Source organism: Anser anser (assembly GCF_964211835.1).
Source record: "Anser anser genome assembly, contig: HAP1_SCAFFOLD_360, whole genome shotgun sequence".
Classification (NCBI taxonomy): Eukaryota; Metazoa; Chordata; class Aves; order Anseriformes; family Anatidae; genus Anser; species Anser anser.
Genome location: NW_028153719.1, coordinates 17589 through 37305, shown reverse-complemented (window position 1 = coordinate 37305; position 19717 = coordinate 17589). Strand labels below are relative to the sequence as shown.

Sequence of the window (19717 nt, the reverse complement as noted above, 5' to 3'; positions counted from 1 at the left end):
GTAGGATCTGTGAATGATGAAAGTTATGAATGCATGGCTCAGTGTTTGATATTTGAGTGTTTCATGGAATAATGAATTAATTGTTTTAAACTGCTACAAATACAGTTTGCCCCAACTAAATGGCTGAACTGATTAGAGTTACAGAGTAATTTTCTCTAGTCAAAGACAAGGAAAGTTATCTTGATTTAGACTAACATGCATATAATTTATATAACACAGGTTATTTTTTCTACCGACTTTTTTTTTTTTTTAAACATGTAACAAACATGAGCACGTTACTCTATTAAATAGGTATTACCTATTTTGCATCCTGTACCCTGTCCTGTAGACTGTGCTACAACAATGCTAAGTTGTTTTTGTGTGTGTAGGTTCCAGTTACTTAAAACGTGCTTCTGGACACAGTTCTGGGCCTGATTTCAAAAACTGGATATAATAGATCACATTTCTTCATGAAATAGTGTTTGATAAAGTCTAGGTTGTAGCACAGTGAAAGCACAAAAATATGTACAGTATGCAGGACCACGATTTCATTGAAAAATACAATACTGACAGGAAACGTGAAAGATGCAAAGGAATCTAAGTACCTAAAACTACATGTAATAAATCATATGCAGACCATCAATCTGAAGGTGTATTCTTGATGCATCCTGCAATAGTGCTTCTCTGGAATTTTTAATATAAGAAATTTAAAATGATGAAAATTACTGCTTCTGAGGAAAGGCAAGCAAGTAATATGCAAGGTTCATTACTGTTATCAGATACTGCCCATTCCTGTCACAGAGTACGATCAAGATGGTGTAGGAGAAGCCCAGAGAGAGAAATCCTTTACTGAGAGGAATCTGAAGTATGCGTATTTGGTCAACGTACTTCATTCTTGCACCATTCAGCATGTGCTTTAAAGGAGTAATGAGAAAGGGGAATGAGTCTGAGCTACTGAGAGCAGGTCCAACATTTTGTAGAGTCAGACAGGGATCCTACAGGTAGTCTCCACATCTACAGAAGGCAGGCTAACACAGAGCTGAGGATGAAATCCATGGTATCGAGGGTCAAATTTCTGCCTCTTTATGTCAGTAGTAAACTTTGACAAACAAAGCAATAATGGAAATTTATGCTTTTCAGTGTAATCTCAGCATAGGTGATTTTGGAATTTCCTTTATACCTTGATCCAAGTACAAAGTAGTTCTGAATTTAACTAACTTTTTTTTTTTTTTTTTCCTGGCACTATTCTGTTTCTTTTCCTGTGTGTTGTGTGCATGTGTTATCAAAAACAGACAAACAAACAACAGAGTTACTAGCTATAAAAAGCTAATCAGAAACAAACAAACAAAAAGTTACTTCAGAGGCAATTATTTATTTTATTTATTTATTTATTTATTTTTTACGAATGGATAAAACATTCTGATGTTGTATCATTCTTAACTTGTTTTAATCCTTGTAGGTAACTGTTGGCTTTCATAATTTATTCATAAAATTTGTCAATATCCTGATCTCCTCTGTATGGATTTGCTAAACAGAGTTGCAACTTGAAAAAAACCTCTTACCTTCCTTTCTCAGGGTCAGTGTGGAAAATCAGATACTGAAATACGGGTTTACTACTTGTGAAATTACAATTTTGGAAAACGATGATCCTGGAGGAGTGTTCGAATTTTCTTCCTCTTCCAGAGGTCCCTACAGCATCAAGGTAGCTATCCGAGTAACGTCACTTAAACATTACAGACGACTTAGTTCTAACAGAGTGCTAGAAAAAGATTAATTTTATTTTTTTGCAGGAAGGGGAGTCTGTTGAGCTGCAGATTGTTCGCACTAGAGGAAGCCTCATCAGACAGTTTCTGCGCTACACTGTAGAACCAAGAGATAATAATGAGTTTTATGGAAGCACAGGAATTCTGGAGTTTAAGCCTGGTGAAAGAGAGATCATAATTACTCTACTGACAAGGATGGATGGGATTCCAGAGGTAAGAATTAATATTTTTCTCTCTTTAAATTGCATTCACATACATATTTGTTTGTCACTTACTAAAATATAGATGGTTTCACCTGTAAATACCAGCAATTTTTCTGTAACATTTGAAGGCTTTCTTTTTCTTAAGTGTGAGAAATAGATAGAGGAGGAGTGACTGAAAGGCCTATAAGATAGTCAAGCACCATATGAAAGCACTTTATATCAATACAAATCAGGTCTTGTCAGTCTTGCCTGAATATTCATTTCTCTGATATCTCTATTGTTTTGTAATCCCAGAAATCTGCACAATTTGAGGCATGTGTCTGTTGCTTTTCTCTTTGCTTTCTGCTTTTCTGTAGCTTGTTCCCTTTCCTGTGCATCAGCCATCCTGGATTCCATCAGGAAGTTTGCAAGGGTTTGATTTTACCACATTTATGTTAACATAAATTTTAGCTGCTGTGATTCAGCATTTTTTGCTGCCTTTACATGCACATTCCTATGCTGTATTTTGCATAAGCAGTTAGTTGTGTTTGTCTGATCCTGCTAATGAGCTGATCTAGGAGTAAGATGTCAGAAAGCCAGCTTTACAAAACACAAAGGTTTTAGGAAGGTTAATAATCTTTTTGTAGGGCCAGGTGGTCATCAGTCATGGATTGAAGGAGGGATGGAGGACCATATGATGAGGAAATCAGGGGATCACAGCAACTCCAACTTCAATTGCATAGGCTGCTGTAGAAATTCAGGTTTCTTTTCCCTACATACTCCAAAGAAAGGAGACATAAGAAGTCTGAACTCCACTACAGAAGCCAGGAACATAAGTTAATCTAGTAAAACTTAGGCACTAAAACAGCGGGTTATTTAATAGTTCCATTCCCAGTTTTTACTAGTTCATCAGCAGGCTGAGATAAAAGTATTTCCCTGCTTACAGCAGTATTATTAGACTAGGTAAGTCATCCTGCTGAAATGCTCAGGCAAAAACATACGAATTGTAGTGTCAGGACTAAAAAATAAGGAGGTCCTTTTATACTCTTCTATCTCCAAGAGTGGCCAAAAGCCACATACATGAGCAGGACATATATAATCACTTTCCTCCAGAATGCCATCCCAGCCTCCAATGGTGGGCAGTCCAAGGATGTCTGGAGTAATGGATGGTATCTTTGGGTGCCTTCAGATTTTCTTTCTGTTAATTGAAGCAGTTACGCTTTGAACGCAGGTAAGGTTTTAGCATCCATGACATTCTGTAGTACTGAACACCATTGTTTAATTGAATTGTATGTGAAGAACCAGTTCATGTGTGTTTCTTTACTGCTAACCACCAGCCAGTTTCACTGAGTTCTCCCCAGTGTAGAGTAATGCTGTTTTCTAGATAGATAAATGCAATATTTTTTTCTAATGTTCTCTGATACTTTTTTGAAAGTACCATGTCCCATTAGATTAATAAAGCCAGTTGATCAATTCTTTCTAAATTAGCATGCTGTCCATGGTTTAAAAATCTTTGCTTTACCTGTTACAAAGCCAGGAATCTTAAGAAGTCTTGGAGGAAAGAAAATTTACATTTCAGAGTGTGTTACAAACATTACTTGTGAAATTATGCGATTCTAAATTAAGTACACAAAATAAGTCCTTGCTTATAATAATAATAGACTCTTGGAGAAACTGATGCTTTTAGAGATAGAAAGTTCTAACAATTTCCTTTATTTGATAGCATTATACAAACGTTTATTGCATGTAGAATGTGTGTGATTTCATTTTAAGTTTGTATCCCTTTCTGCCTGATGGGGGACTGTGGACTATAGACCATTTTGTTTTTGATGTGGATGTTGAATATGTATTTTTGTTCTGACTGAGTTTCCCTCTTCTAGCTGGATGAGCTATATTCTGTGGTACTTAGTGGCTACAGTGAAATGCCAGGCAAGTTGGGGAATGCCACAATGGTCAATATAACCATTTTGAAGAATGATGATCCGCATGGTATCATTCAGTTTCTACCTTACGAACTAACAGTAACAATAAGTGAAAGCAAAGGAGAAGTCATCCATACCGGTAATTCCTTTTTATTAGAGTTACTTCTTTATCTGCTGTCTGCTTCTGCAAGTCTTATTTTCCCTGTTCTAGGATAACAGAAGTCTAGGAGACTTCTTACTAAAATCTCCACTCAGGACTTTACAGATTGGTACAATGCCAAGCAAGATGAGCAGCGGAGAGTGAAGTGGAGAAGTATGGGTGTGGAAAAACAGAGGGATTAACTGAGTAAAAAGGATTGCTAGAGAATTTTCCAGACAGGAGGGATGGAGTACTGATGTATGTGCAAAGTGCAACGTGGAGGTAGTAGCTCTGTTTGTGGAGAATGAAGAATGGGGTGTTATATAAGAGAAACATAGAGTTAAATCTTCCTATGGGTGATTTTAATTGATCTATTCAGTTATCAATTACTTTTACAGGCAAGAATTAACATGTGAAATTAAAGCAGTTTGCACTGCTTTAGTAATCTGTCTTTGTGTGTCCTTTTCTGTAGCACTCCAACATGTTACTGGTTTCATAAGAAGTGAAATTGGTTATTATTGTATTTCCTTTTTCTCAGTTTCAGATGTTTCAGATGTTCCTTTTTGATTTCTGTTGCTCTGAATATGCACACTGACTCTGTTTATGTTTTTTAGCTGTTTACAGAGTTGTAAGAAATCAAGGAAACTATGGAAATGTTAGTGTGTCTTGGGTTGTTGATCCAGCATGTACCAATGACGTCTATCCAGAGCAAGGGACTATTTTATTTGATAATCTGGAGTTTTCAAAAAATATCACCATTTACTCACTGCCAGATGAGGTAAACACTTTTACAGTGTTTTGGGGTGAGAATATGGGACAAAGAGTAAGTACTAAAACATTAGAGTATAAGGAGAAAAAAGGAATGTGTGTTTCTCAAGAGCCTAATAACTTGTAGGAAATATCAAAATACTTGGGTAGAACTGAGATAATGTCTGCAAATCATAGAGAAATTTCAGAAGCTGTGCATACCTCTAAACAAAAAAGGTAGAAGCTGAGAGTAATTGTACTGTGGTAAAGTTATAGGAAAGTTTGACTGAAACTCGTATCTTGATAACTGGAATCCTAATTTCAATCCTAATCCTATATGCTGATAAATTTGAAGTAATATAAGAAAGATTACACCTAATGATAAATAAATAAAGCTGTAAAAAAAACTACATGTATCAGAAACATAAAACTGGAAGGTAACTTTTGGGTCATCTGTGCAAGATAAAGAGGAAGGGACTTACTTACAAAAACTGTAGATGGATGATAATTTCTGTATAACTGTATGAATTATCATCCCTCTTGAGACACATAAGGACTGACAAATAAAAACAACACTCAGAAATCTCTGGCTTATTAATCCCCCTAACTTTTCATTTTAAATTCTTCAGTGTTTTGTATGCTAGAAATTAATGTCTTAATACTTTCAGGTGCCTGAAGAGGAGGAAGTATTCACCATCAGTTTATTCAATGCTACCGGTGGAGCCAGGCTGGGCAATGTAACCACTGCAATTTTACAAATAACAAAGAATGATGATCCCATTTATTTTGCAGGTTAGATATTATTGTTTATAAATGTGGAATACATACACTACCTAAAACGGATTTTTTTCACAAACCAGATCATTGCGAAATCGTAATCCCAAAAGAGCAAGTGGAAAAGCTCCCCAAACTTTTTTTTTTTTTTGTATTTAATTTATATTTGTTTCCTTCAGAACCTTCCCATTTTTTTGTGTGTGTCATTTTTCTCTTTGTTGATGTTGAGATCAGTTAGGAGGCAAGGTACAAAATATTCTCTCGTACCTGAATTATTTCCTACCTTTATCACATACATCTTATTGTTTCATTGAAGAGGAAGATCCTACTAGAGAGAATTAAGAAAACAGAGCAAATGCAAGCAACTCAGGCTTGAACTCAGACAGATTTGTTGCTTTTGTATTTTCAGAACCTGTGACAGTGAGTGTTCAAGAAGGAAGTGTTGCAAACTTTACAGTCCTAAGGAATGGATCTGCTGATGTCGCTGTTGTTGTCCAGTATATTACTGTTAATGGAGATGCAACAGCTGAAGAGGGAGACTTTGTTCCCAGTGGAAAGAACAGTGTCATTTTGTTTGATGTTGGAGAAAGGGAGCAGAATTTATCTGTGTATATCAACGATGATGATACCCCTGAAACTGATGAAACATTTTATATTATCCTTTTCAATTCTACAGGTAAGTCTTCCTTTTTTTTTTTTTTTTTTTTTGCTGGCAATTTCTTAGTATCTTGGTCTTATCATAAAGCAATATTTAAATGCCAAGAATTATACGAATAATGTTTGCTTCAAGATTTTTATACAATAAATGCATACTGTGTTTGAATTTTCATCCTTAATTATTTTATTGGAAACAAAAATCAAATGATAGAGTTGATACTTTGCCTGCAAAAACAACTGGAGTGAAAGTCCCTTTTCAAATATAAATGCTCCAAATTAGATGGACTTCAATACAAAAACACAAAGCAAAAAAAAAAAAAACAAAATTTAGTACCCAACAGTCTTAGGAAAAGAGGTATTCTTTTAGTTATTTTTTTCATGCTCCAGAGTGTATTACAAAACTACATGATTTTTGTAAAAACAAACAGAACTGCCATATTTTGGAGGAAGGGTATGTAATTGCTCTATTTTATTAGTAGCGAAAAGTATGCATACATTTTTTTCACTCTGAGACTATAGTTTTAAAAGGCTTAATTTGCAGAAAAATATATGTCACAATTTACCCAGGGGACCACCTCTAAAGAAAGGATTTATTACCTTAGAAATAACGTATTTTTGTTTATTTATTTATTTTTCAAAGTTTACACTTAAAAAGGAATGACCAAAATTATTCAGCCCATTCCTCACGTTTTTGAAATACATATCTTTTAGAATAAATTATCACTGTTATGTAATATACATGAGAAAATAAAAGTGAAGTATAAGAAATTCATAATTTTTCCAGAGCCCTAAGTATTTAATAAAGACCCTCCCCACACCTAGCTCCAACAAAACTCATGGTGTTGTGGGAGAGTCATTTGCAATTGTGTTATCAAATTTTAATTTACTGCCCTTCATTTTTTACTGTTCTCTAGTTGAGAGGTAATAACAGGCTCTGAATCTGCTGCAAATCTTTGCAATGCAAAGCAAAGCTGTATTGAATCAGCCATTGAAACCTGAGGGGCTGTAATTTAATAAAGCAAAGAAAGATGATGGCAATTAACCATCAGACTATACCTTCAGATTGTGTGACACGTTCTCAAAGTAAAATACCTACCAGGTATTCAATTCAAGATTAGGAAACCTAAAATTAGATTTCTTCATCTGTAAGCACGCTAAGCATCTTAGTTCTCATTACAGTCTCTGATGGTCTTAGTCTTTAGCAGTCGATAAGACTGAAGTGATTGAGGTCATGCTACAGTGGACACCCTGCGGCTGGCCTGTGAGTTTCTCACAAGGCAGCATTGATCTTGAGTTGAATCCTTCCCTGAACATTGGTAGCAGGCAGCCAGAGGTTGACAGGGAAAGCAGTAATTTGAGTATAAGGCAGCTAAGCTATTTCCCAAGGTCGGCTGGTATTCACTGTAGTACCCAGGTCTCTTATAAAATATCAGACTAGGGAAAGGATTAGACAAAACCATTCTTCTTCCTTCATAAGTTTTCTCTTTTGTTGTCTCTTTCTACTTTAATAACTTTCTTCAGGATCTACTGGTAGCTCCCAATACTACCCCATTGGGAACATATCATGGCTTTTCTCCTAGCACATGGGGAATGGGTATCCATAGCCTCCTTTTTCCTCTAAAATGAGCATCATATAGTTTTACAGCCATTCTAGAATCACTAAGAATAAAGAATATTTCTATACATATTCCTGAAAGCAAAAGTTGGTTTTCTTTCTATGATTGGTTACATACAGTGGCCTTGACTGTTCTGAAATTTTTTTGGGGACTGTTGTTCCTGAGAGAAAATACAAATAGAGGTATATGAAGTGAGAGGAATAAGCACATTGTTTAACGTGGAACAAAATTTAGTCGGACACTTTCAAAGAAGACAAAAAATGGGGTGGGTGTGGACACATTATGTTCATCTATGGACAATGCAATGGAGTTAGAATTAACATCCCTTAATATTTACCTGTACTAATATGCACACTGAAATCCTGCTAGCTTCCCATCTACATAATAAGAATCTTATGTTTCTTCCTTTTAGATATTCTTTGATATGGGAGTGAATAAACTCTTAGACATTGCTCATAGCTTGTATTTAGTTTAAATGCAATACTTTTCTTCTAGGTCTAAAGAAGGTCGGGGCTCTCTGAATACCTTACTCTTTTATTCTGTACCTCTGAATATCTTATTCTTTTGACTTGTCCAGATGATCAAACAGAAAATGTTACCTCACATAACAACTACATGCAAGGATACTGTGTAGTAAGAATCACATCTTCTCAGTTCATGTCATTTTTCCTGAAAATCTTACGTCTTGCTCTCTGGATGGTACACTACTTAAATACTTTTACTCTGATTTGCCTGCTGCTGAATACCTCAAATTCTGTTTTTCACTGACTTTTATAATTGTCCTTTTCTTTGTATAAAAGCAATTGTAGTGAGTAGAAAACATAATTGGATTTAGAGTTACCTACATTTCTGATTCCAATTTTAATAATAATAATTGTCCTCTTTTTTAGGAGATACAGTTATCTTTAAGGCTGGAATGGCAACAGTTATTATTGAAGCAAATGATGATCCTAATGGAATTTTCTCTTTGGAACCTTTAGAGAAGCCAGTTGAAGAAGGCAAAAGTAACATTTTTTGGTAAGTAACGTTTAAAGAATATCTTTGCACTCTTTTGGAACTGGTGTATGTGGTACTTTATAAATAGCACTTTGATTAAATCAAATGCACAAGTGTGCATTGATAGAAGTGCACTATAGAAAAACAGTTTTACAAAATTTTGGATTAAATGATTTGTAATGTGTTGAAGACATCACCTGTAATACTATGGAGTACACAGTAAATATTAAAAAGTGCACAGAAGCTCATGTTGAAATGTAACTAAATAAGACTTCAGCATTGATGTTCTGTTATAATCTCAGGAACCTGTAGATACAGAAAAATCTGAATGATTGAGCACAATATAACCTAGGCTGACAGAAAAAGAAAAAAAACCACTCAACAAATAGCTAAATAAAACTGTGTGGCACTAGGTGGCTTTTTGTACCCATCTTTGAAATTTTCAACTGCAAACTACTGTATTCTTTCTTTCTGTTTTTGTATTTTTTTTTTCTTTTATCTGTTAATTACAGATTGAAATCTATACTTAAAGTCCGGATGTGACACTCTTCATTAGTCTGACCTTTGAAAGTATTTTCCTTTGTGCCACCATGATATATTGAAGAATTAGCAGGGTTAAAAATTGAATGCACTTGGCATCTCGCCTTGTTACATTCATTTCATAAATTTACTATGGGGTTTTAATTGGATGAAAAAATGATTTTTCGTTAAGAAATCTTGAGACAGGCTGTAAAGAGAAGTTAGGTCACAATAAATGCGATAGTGCAAATAGTTAGGGAAGAGGTTCTTCTTGCATTTAAAAAATCATCCTTTTTTTTTTGTCTGTTTGTTTTAAAGCCTTGAAGCAGATGCTTATGGCTGTGAATTGGTTCTTTATGCTTGTGTCAATACATCTGAAATATGAATAGTCTCAAGAAAAGAGGATATTAAGTTCATTGTGTGTTTGTTGTTGTGCTGTTCACTGTTTTGGGCTTTGTTGTTTTTTTGTCCTTTATAGTCTAATCTGCAGGATAATTTTTGTGGATTTGGTGGTGTTAAGAATATTGTTTTGATGTAAACATGCTTATATACAGGTGCTTTATGGAATTATAGGATACCAAGATCTCCAACATCTGAGGAACCTGCTCAGTCATCATTGATAAAATATATTTACTAGGGATCTGTCTCTTCCATACTGTCACTACTTTGACAGTTGTGTAGCATATAAAAAAGTGGTCAAAGTAGCATGTAACCAAACCACCGAAAACACAGAGGTTTTAATGAGGTAATTGGAGTTAGTGCAGCAGCGCTACACAGCTGGGATAGAGCACCCTGGTTAACGCCACAGAAGAAAAACCTTTGGAAGCAGAAACAACATAAATGTGTTGCTGTGGCTGGACTAGTTTAGCTGAACTAATTCTTCAACCTGATATAATCTATTTATAAGGCATTTTATGTCACCGTGCAAACCGACAGAAGCAAACTTCCTGTATGTAAGCGCACTCTTAATAAAGGCACTGTATGGGTCACTTTTTATTTGTAGTGCCTTTTTGAAATTAGTGTAATTGTGTTAGCAGATAGTTACCAAAAAAAAAAAAATCTTTTCATTTACTACGTTCTTAATCACAAATAACAGTAGATTTCTGAAAGCCGTAGAATGTAATTCTAATTTAATACAAGTGTAAGAAAAAGTTTAAGTAGACTTGATGACTGAAAGGAGAAATGTTTGTGGTTAAATGTAGATGATTCTCTTTCCTGTCTAAGAGTGTCCAAGTATATTAATTTTTAATGTTAACTTTCTGAACTATTATGCATTCATATTTATTATTATAAATTGGAATTACAAGACACAGTGATGTGTAGCTTCACAGTAGTATTCTGCATGGACCTGCGTATGCTACTTCTGTTTTCTAAAGTACGTATTCCGGGAGTAGAATTGTACTGCAAAAGTGGCTGCCTTTAAAAGGAAGGCTTCATGGAACAGTTGTAGTATATTAGTATTTTACTTTATATTACATAGTATATTACTTCTTACTGTAAGGAAGATTACAGTAAAAGGAGTCTCCACATTTTCCTTTTCTACTCAACGCTGATGCATGCCTGCCAGGACTCTCATTCTTTCTGTATCACTGAACAGGATTTTGAGACACAGAGGACACTTCGGCAATGTTTCTTTGACCTGGCAGTTGTTTGATAATAACTCTGCACTGAAGCCAGGAGAAGAATTCTATGAAACTTATGGGACTGTGTGCTTCATGGATGGTGAAAGGTCGAAGTCAATAACACTACGTGCCATTTCAGATAGAATTCCTGAATTCAATGAATTTTACATTCTAAAGTTGGTGAATGCTTCAGGTATTGTCTTCCATATCACCATTTCCTTCATATCTGGTAGAAAAGAGTTATGTTTAATCAATCAAAAAGAAACCAACACTAGAAAGAGCATTGCTTTGAATCATGTCTTGATATCCTATGCTTTTCTGGTAAGGTTTTAGGTCTTATTTTTCATTTAATCTTGATTTCCATATATAGAGAGTTACTCAGTTCCCGAATTACTGTTAAACACATTTTGGTGATCTGAACTTTAAAAGGGATGCCTCTTGGTTTTTGAAATTAAGCTTCTTAAAGTTCAGAAGTTTCATTTCAAAAACCAAGAGTTCTGAATTTCAGATACATAGATCTCCATGCACAAAATATAAAACAAAGATACTAACAAAGAAATAACAAAGGTATTAAAGGTTATGTGTGTCTACCATAATAGAGGTTGCTTTTTTGTTTGTTTGTTTCCCTAGAGGAGGTAAAATACTTGTAGTTACCACTTCACATGACTTAAATTACAACTTTAAATTGCTACTGGACACATTTCCTAATCTGGATTAATTCCACTTTAGTACTATTCATGGTCTTCTGTGCTCTGATACAAGTGAAAATGTGTGTTGGCCTTTCCTGTAAGTGAAGTCCATACGGATGTACAAAAGATTTCCTGCTTATAACAGGTAGATCACTGTACACTTTGAACACGGAGATTCTCCATTCACAACATGATCTTCATATCATGAATTCTTACTGTGCAAAGATAGATGACTAACACCAGGACTGGGCAGCAGTTTTAACACACAACTGGTTACTGTTTCTGCAAGGTGTATGTACTTCTGTATCAGAGGCAACAGGCAAGATTTTGCCATTCTCTATTCCTGTAAGTCTTTGAGCAATACAAGAATTGAATTTGGCCCCCATGCTTATCAAACGAATCAAAGGTAACCTACCTTATTGGCTAATTAAGAAAAGATGGACCTTGTCATGTTTCACCTGAAAGACATCTGTGTGTTTTACAGCTGAAAAATAGCATGTGGGTTTGTTTTCTACTGAAATTACATCAGCACAGTGTTTTAAGAATAATACAATTAACCTATGTAATTTTCAAGTTAGATCATTTGCTATAAGTCCAGAGGATCTTAAAGGAGGGTTTGAGGTTTTTTTAGAAACTTGTTTTATTAAAAAAAAAAAAAAGTACTTTGAAACTTTTTTCTGAGTGTGTTGTTTAATCATTAACTTTTACTCTAACTTCTATTACGCAGGTGGGTCTCCTGGTCCTGGTGGTCAGTTATCTGAAACCAGTCCTACTGTAACTGTCATGATCCCTTTCAATGATGACCCTTTTGGAGTGTTTGTTATAGATCCAGAGAGCCAGGACAGAGAGATAGTGGAAGATACTCTTTCTGAAGATGACCTTTCCTATATTACGGACTTCACCATCTGGAGACAGCAAGGCACCTTTGGTGTTGTCCGACTAGGTTGGGAAATACTGTCTAGTACCTTCCAAGCTGGACTGCCATCAATGGTAGATTTCTTGTTGCTTGGATCATTCCCAAGCTCAGTACAATCACAGCCCCACATGAGGCGCCATCACAGTGGAACAGACGCTCTGTATTTCAGTGGAAAAGAGGATGCATTTGGCATTATCGGTCCTGAATACCCATAACAATGGAAATAATGCAGTAACCAATTTTACATTTTCAGCTTGGTTAATTCCTAATGTCAGTACAGATGGCTATATAGTTGAAAAGGATAACGATAATGGGACTTTATATTATGGTGTGAAAATTCAGACAAATGATTCTCATGTTTCTGTAGTGCTTCATTATACAGCATTAGGGTCCAATATGACATACATGGCTAAAACATCAGTCATGAAATACCTGGATGAGAATACTTGGCTTCACGTTCTGATTACTCTGGATGAAAGTATAATTGAATTTTACGTTGATGGAATTCTAGTTCTGGGAGAAATGAAGAGTCTAAAAGGAGAAGCAATTCTTGATGGTGAGCCTTTGCTATTTTTCTCCATATATAAAGCTCTGAAATGCATAGTCTAGCCACTTCAAAGGTGGAAGAAATACACTGAAATGATTATATCTGTTAAGTTAATTGAAAGGAATGGATAAGAATTCTTTGAGGATTTTCAGAAAGCCTATGGAAATTGTGTGAATGTTCTAAAAAATTCAAACTGCTGCGATGTTGAGTGAGAGTAGAGGACTATTAATTGTATGGTGTACTATTTTATTTCTGCTTTTAAAATTCCAGGTTGAAGTTTAAGAAATCAAATTTTCCATTTGTAAAAAGAATAGTACTTCTGCAATTAGTAATTTCCATCACACTTGCAGTACTGTAGCTAAGCTGAGAGGCTGAGAGGTTTTTTTTTTTTCCCTCCCTCGGTTTCTAGAACAAATATATGTGAAATGCAATTATGCTTTTATTGCTAGAAGGATATGTCTGTGCTGTAAATTTTCTTTATTAGTGGGGATGGCGTGTGTCTGGGGATAATGCAATAGTAAGGCAAGTATGTCATCTCTCTCCGTTGAATGTTGGGTAATACACAGTGGTGTGCATAGCAGCCCAGTTTTTCTCAGCATCCTCCACTTTGTGCCCTGGGACTTTTATCAGTTCCTGTGGTTGCTCATCTCTACAACTGCCACTCAGTGTCATATGTATGACAATACACTGAAGAGCACAGCTTTTTTTGTTTGTTTGTTTTCTTTCGTTTTCTGAAAGGCAACTGAAAACAGCTGATGTGTGTGTTTTAGCACAAGAGCATAGCATGGCACAGAACAGGATAGAGTAGGAATGAATATGAGGCAGCTGTGATCCTATAGTTTGGAGACAGAGAAATATAAATGCTGTTGTAAAAAGAGTTTGGAATTTGCATGGAATTACGGTGTGGTGGATGAAATGGATGTCCAGAAGGGTTAATGCAGTAATCATGAGTATCATCAGAATGGATCAGCTGCCCTAGCAGAGGGAAACAAAGTAGGATTTGTTCAGCAAAACAAGGGCTAAAAGGGGTTGCAGTTCTGCTCTGAAAATCTGTGGAGGAAAGAGGGAGCCTCAAGTCTCTAAGACTTATAAAAATGAGGGATGATGATAATGTGCTGCTAGAACTAATAGGATGAAAAACTTGGACAGCATAGGATGGAATTGTTTGGCCTGTGAGGACTTACCTGTAACATTGAGATGAGGCTCAAGGAACCTCCTGATTTTGGATCTCAAGATCAATATGATTCCTCATCCAGGGACAATGAACAGTTTACCATTGGTTTTTAAGAAAAACAGGTAGTCAGTTGCTGACTGTTTCATACAAATACAATAACATGAGAAAAAATTATAATTTCCTTCTCAGGTCCAGGAATAGTAAGAATTGGAGCAGGAATCAACGGCAGCAGTAGGTACACAGGGTTAATGCAGGATGTAAGGCTTTATGAGCGTAAGTTGACACGAGCAGAGATCTATGAACTTCATGCAACTCCTGCAAAAAGTGATGTCCACCCTGTCTCTGGGTATTTGGAGTATTGGCAAGGAGAGGCCAATAAATCATTCATCGTGTCTGCAAAGGATGACAAAGAGGAAGAAGGAGAAGAATTATTCATACTAAAGCTCATTTCTGTGCGTGGTGGAGCTCGAATTTCACAAGAAAACACCACAGCAAGATTAAGAATACAGAAAAGTGATAATGCTAATGGTTTATTTGGCTTCACTGGAGCATGTATCCCTGAGGTAAGGTGGTCATAATGGAAATTGTAGGTGATATTTCAGGCACAGAAAGCTAAATGGCAGGACCAAGTGACCTGAACAAACCCTAGATTTTGCAGTGTTTGCTTTTGTGGTTAAGCAAAGTTTTCCTAGGATTTGGAGATGCATATGTTCTGTTAATACAACCTCAGTTCCACTGGGATTTACTATATAATTTTAAAAAACTAAAGAAAAAAATGGTTAAGAAAATTTAGTTTACTATATAAACTGAAGACTAAGGCTTAATTTTTTTTTTCTAGAAAAATATTTTACCTTCACTTCTGTTACATTTGAGTTACCAGTTAAAATGTAAGATTTAATTCTCTGGTTTTTTTTTGAGAATGGATTATTGCAAAGATTTTTATTTTAGTTTTCTGTGTCACATGATGTGTTTGAGATAATTTTACTAGAGATCATGCAATGACAAAGTGTTATGGATTTTTCCACCTTCATTTGCTGTCATAAACTAAGTTATAATTTGCATATGTTTGATGTCAGTTGGTTGATTTAGTAGTGGTTTTTTTTGTTGTTTTAGTTTTAACAGATGAAATCTTTTTTCAGTGGTATCCATTCTATATGCAGAGTGTAAACTTGCTACTTTTTGAGGAGGCTTGAAATAAACATAAATCATTCTTTACTTCTTTAATCAATTATAAGGGGGAATAACATGATAGCTATCTCTACTGGTATTGGATTATTTTGTGGAAAAAAAAATTTAATATAGTTTTCATTTGGGAACTCTTATGAGCTTTAATTACATTCTTTTTTAATCAAAGTGCTTATGATGTTTTTAAAATAACTGTCTTGCCTGAGTGATACTAGTTTTCAGTTTGGTTCAGTTTGCTTATTGTGTGCCTACCATATGCTATGATAATAGATTCCTTCAGGTTCAAGTACCTCTGATACGCTGTGATGCCACAGATCATCAGCCAACCATGAAGAAAAAAAATAATTATATGGCACGGTAATTGTTTTGCACCTATCATATGTCCATTTCACCAGGGAAGTATTAGAGCTCTTAGTGGTGATGCAGGAACACAGCATTTTTTTACCAGTAGTTTAACTGTGCATATCTGTCTACTAGGCAGCTGAAGTCACACACAGTATCTATGCTTTCTTACAAAGCAGCCCTGAAATTTATCTAATGCATAAGATAGCTTTAACCTTTCCAATAACTTTCAGATAAAATTATTTTCTATGTTAATTTTATGAACGTTATTTTCTAAAATAGAAGGTCAGTACCAATTAAAGCTTCATTCCAGAGATGTGAAGTTGTCGCTGCAGAAGTCATGTTATCTGTGAAGATACAGAATTGTAAGGAGGACAGTAGAAGAGAAAAATCTGTTTTTCTGAATGATGATGGTATAGTTTATTTCTATCCATAGTGTGTCTGGTTAGAGAAAGTGCTGATCCAAATCTTTCTTTAAATTATTGCTAAGGAAAATTACAATATTGACGTTATTATAAAGCAATAGTTTCATTTGCTTTCGACAGGTACATTTCAAGCATATTGATTCTGTCTCTGACGCATAGTTTTAGGAAAGGGGTTGTGTCCAGGACGAACTGCAGTGTATTGTTATTTGTTACCTTAATAGTCCTCAGGGAGGCATCAGACTTTTGCAGATTCCACTAGGATTGTTCTGATTGGCATCAAGGTCAGTTTCAGCTTCCTAACACTCCAAAAGAGCTGAAAGTAACATGACAGCAATTTTTTACTTGAACATTTGTCTGGCATTAAATATTTTCGTGTTATTTAATGAAATTGCCTTGATTTACTTTGACAGTAATAAACGTTCCAAATTTTTGCTTTCTTCCAGACTGCTGATGAAGGTTCCACTATATCCTGTGTTGTGGAGCGTACAAGGGGAGCCCTAGACTATGTGTATATAAAGTACATTATCTCACAGGTTGATTCCACTGGCATTAATTACTCTGTTACCGATTTTTCTAATAGCAGTGGCACTATCACATTCGTTCCTTGGCAGAGATCAGAGGTAAACCCTACCTTCCTATTAACAATTCATCCTGTCCTTTACAAACCTCCTGGAAAATACCTTCTGAGGGTGCTTGGCTGGTTTGCATACTAGAGAGTGTTTACTTCACATGGCTTTTCTTATTATTATTTTTTATTTTGTTATTTTATGTTGTTATTTTTTTGTTATATATATATTTTCTTTCTTTCTTTTTTTCCATCCCTGACAACAAGAAAGTGTTATTTGTAGCTCTGTGTATATGTCAGTTCAAAAGTCACCATGTGTGCATGTACATATTAGATATATGTACATATACATAAAAAATATTAACTGTATTTATGTGTATGTGTACATATACTTTAAAAAGTGTAGATAGTCCATGTACTTTCGAAATTGGAAAATGATCAGGTTTGATCTGAGTGTTGTAACTCAAATTTATGTCCACAACAATTAAATAGGCAATAGTAAGATTCATTGCTGTTCTTGCACTCAAGGCTATCCAGGTTCTGTCTCCTTTTAAATTCAAAATCAGAAACAGGAGATTAAAGGTGTTCTTGTAACAATAGCTGTTTTTGAGTCTCCCTGAAATGATTACTGTCTGCTTTAATCTATTCCTCTGCATAAAGTGTGCGAGCAACTGGAACATAAGGAAATTATTCAATATTCTGGCCTTAGAGACACCTGAAATTGGTAATCAGAATTGCATCTCTGAGTTGGGGGAGAGAAAGAGAAATGATACATAAGGGAAGCTTTAGCTGCTTCTGAGAAAGCTTTCTAAAAGTCTTACGAAATTCCTTATCTGAATTAGTTTAAAAAAAAAAGAAAAAGAAAAAAGAAATACCAGGATACCAGGATACACTGAAGAGTAGGAATTCAAAGCTACAGAGGCCCACAATTAAAAAATTATGTGGGCAGACTGGAGGTCCAAAAGAGGGCCAGAAAGATGATCAAAGAGCTGGAGAACCTGTCCTCTAAGGAAAGACTCAAGGGGTTAGATCTTTTCACCCTTTAGAAGGGGACTTTGATCCCATTATTACAGTACCTAAAGGGCAGCTCCAGAGTTGACAGAGGCTCTCTCTTCTCAAGAAACCACAGGAGAAGACAGAGGGCAAAGAGTACAAAGATAGAGTGGGAGAGGTTTTGTCTTGAAATTTTTTACAACTACTGGAACGACTTCCTTAGGGACAGGGTCGGGTTGTCCCGACCTCAGCATCTGGGCCAGGGCAATCCCAAGCACAAACACAGGCTGGGCAGAGAAAGCACTGAGAGCACCCCTTGGGGGGGGAAGGACCTGGGCGTGGTGGTTGATGAGAAGCTCGACATGAGCCGGCAATGTGTGCTTGCAGCCCAGAAAGCCACCCGTACCCTGGGCTGCACCAACAGCAGCGTGGGCAGCAGGGCGAGGGAGGGGGCGAAGGAGGAAATTCTTCCCTCAGAGGGCGGTGAGGCCCAGGCCCAGGCTGCCCAGAGGAGCTGCGGCTGCCCCATCCCTGGCAGAGCCCAAGGCCAGGCTGGATGGGGCTGAGGGCAGCCTGGGCTGGGGGGAGGTGTCCCTGCCCATGGCAGGGGGTGGCGCTGGGTGGGCTTTAAGGTCCCTTCCAGCCCAAACCAATGTATGGTTCTATGGTAGAATTCCCATCACCAGGGGTGCTTAAGATGCAGTTGAACATGGTGCTGGATTATTTCATCTATTTTTTTTTTTCCATGAAACATTGAACTTCATCTTTTGATGTCCCATCCAACGTGGGCTGTCCTATGATTAAAATTCTGTGGTAATAAACAGCGTGTGCTAGAAATAGAAATAAAAATAATCTGTTTCAATGAATTCAATCCTGATGTACAGCACAGAATTGTTAAATTTATTTGAAGAAGTGGTGCGGGACCACAGTACTGTAGAAACAACATACACTTTCTATTATTGTTTGTATAATAAGGATGAATTGTGAGTAGAAAATACCATCCTCAGTTTCACTTATATCAGGCTGCAGAAGTCAATGTGGACTCAAATTCGCTGAAGTCATTTGCAGGGATCCCAGTGACTTCACTAGAACTGTGAATCTGGATAATGTGATGACTGGCAAAAGCGTGTGGTATCTGAAAATAGTTCATTCATGTTATAATAGTTTGTTCATTCAGCTTTATTTCTCTGTGAAATGATATTACTGCATTTCATACAATCATATATAGCAGAAATTTCCAAAGCTTTTCTAGCATGGCAACATAGACGAGGCCCACATTACTCTATCTAGTGGCAGAAAATGGCTGATGTAGGCTCTTGCTACACAGCTTACTGGTCCAATTTACTGCATACATACAGAGGAGCTAATGTGCATGGCTCTAAGAAACGGGCTGGTAGCAAGCTGCTCTTCAGGTGGGATATCCTAAGGGACTTTCAACTGACATTTGTAATCTACTCATTACCATGCCTCTAAATATGATCAGCTACTTAAATGTTTTCTATATGTTTGTCCGACCATATCGAAACATAAAGAAAGATGGAATTTTCTGAAGTGAATGTGTTAGCGTGTTTAGAGCAAGGTTATGTTAGTAAATCGTATGATCTGCAGGTCAAAGTGTCAGGTGGTATAATAAGCTCAATTTATTTGCTCTCTAAATTGGATTAATCACTGTAATGTCTCTTCATAAGCATAATTTCAAAAAGATTTTAAAATTTATCAGATATTTCATGTTCAGTACATGGAAATTAAACTCTGCTTTTGTGAAGATATACAAAACCAACCAAACAAGTATTTATTATCACTTATTTATGTAGTTTGAAACAATTCAGAAAATATGCCTTCCATTTCCAGTAGCTTGGAAGCATTGTTTTTGGAAAGCATATTCTAGACATAAAATGTTATCTTAGAAATTAGTTGAATTTATGTGGAGAGCAAAAATAGTGTCCTTTGCTTTCAGAACTATAC

The 19717-nt window shown here is 36.0% G+C and overlaps 2 protein-coding genes across 2 annotated transcripts; both read left to right on the top strand.

The window, feature by feature from the left end:
• Window positions 1–1511: 1511 nt before the first annotated feature.
• LOC310891582 (adhesion G-protein coupled receptor V1-like) lies at window positions 1512–10353 on the top strand. Its single transcript, XM_083853840.1, has 7 exons — window positions 1512–1681; window positions 1770–1955; window positions 3805–3985; window positions 4600–4763; window positions 5401–5524; window positions 5916–6182; window positions 8670–10353. Exons 2-7 carry the CDS (start codon window positions 1938–1940, stop codon window positions 8798–8800), a joined length of 885 nt encoding a protein of 294 aa, XP_083709966.1. The 5' UTR covers window positions 1512–1681; window positions 1770–1937; the 3' UTR covers window positions 8801–10353.
• Window positions 10354–12898: 2545 nt separating this feature from the next.
• On the top strand, window positions 12899–17291 carry LOC310891584 (adhesion G-protein coupled receptor V1-like). The gene is made up of 3 exons (XM_083853841.1): window positions 12899–13077; window positions 14432–14805; window positions 16638–17291. The coding sequence occupies exons 1-3, from the start codon at window positions 12918–12920 to the stop codon at window positions 16905–16907; spliced, it is 804 nt and encodes a 267-aa protein (XP_083709967.1). The 5' UTR covers window positions 12899–12917; the 3' UTR covers window positions 16908–17291.
• Window positions 17292–19717: the final 2426 nt, after the last annotated feature.

What these genes read in the sequence shown, in the direction of transcription:
- LOC310891584 (XM_083853841.1), top strand. Translation starts at nt 12,918, where the DNA reads ATGACATACATGGCTAAAACATCAGTCATGAAATACCTGGATGAGAAT. An exon ending in AGGAGAAGCAATTCTTGATG is followed by an intron (nt 13,078 to 14,431) that starts GTGAGCCTTTGC and finishes TTTCCTTCTCAG; the next exon opens with GTCCAGGAATAGTAAGAATT. An exon ending in CTGGAGCATGTATCCCTGAG is followed by an intron (nt 14,806 to 16,637) that starts GTAAGGTGGTCA and finishes GCTTTCTTCCAG; the next exon opens with ACTGCTGATGAAGGTTCCAC.
- LOC310891582 (XM_083853840.1), top strand. An exon ending in TGATCCCATTTATTTTGCAG is followed by an intron (nt 5,525 to 5,915) that starts GTTAGATATTAT and finishes TTGTATTTTCAG; the next exon opens with AACCTGTGACAGTGAGTGTT. An exon ending in TATCCTTTTCAATTCTACAG is followed by an intron (nt 6,183 to 8,669) that starts GTAAGTCTTCCT and finishes CCTCTTTTTTAG; the next exon opens with GAGATACAGTTATCTTTAAG.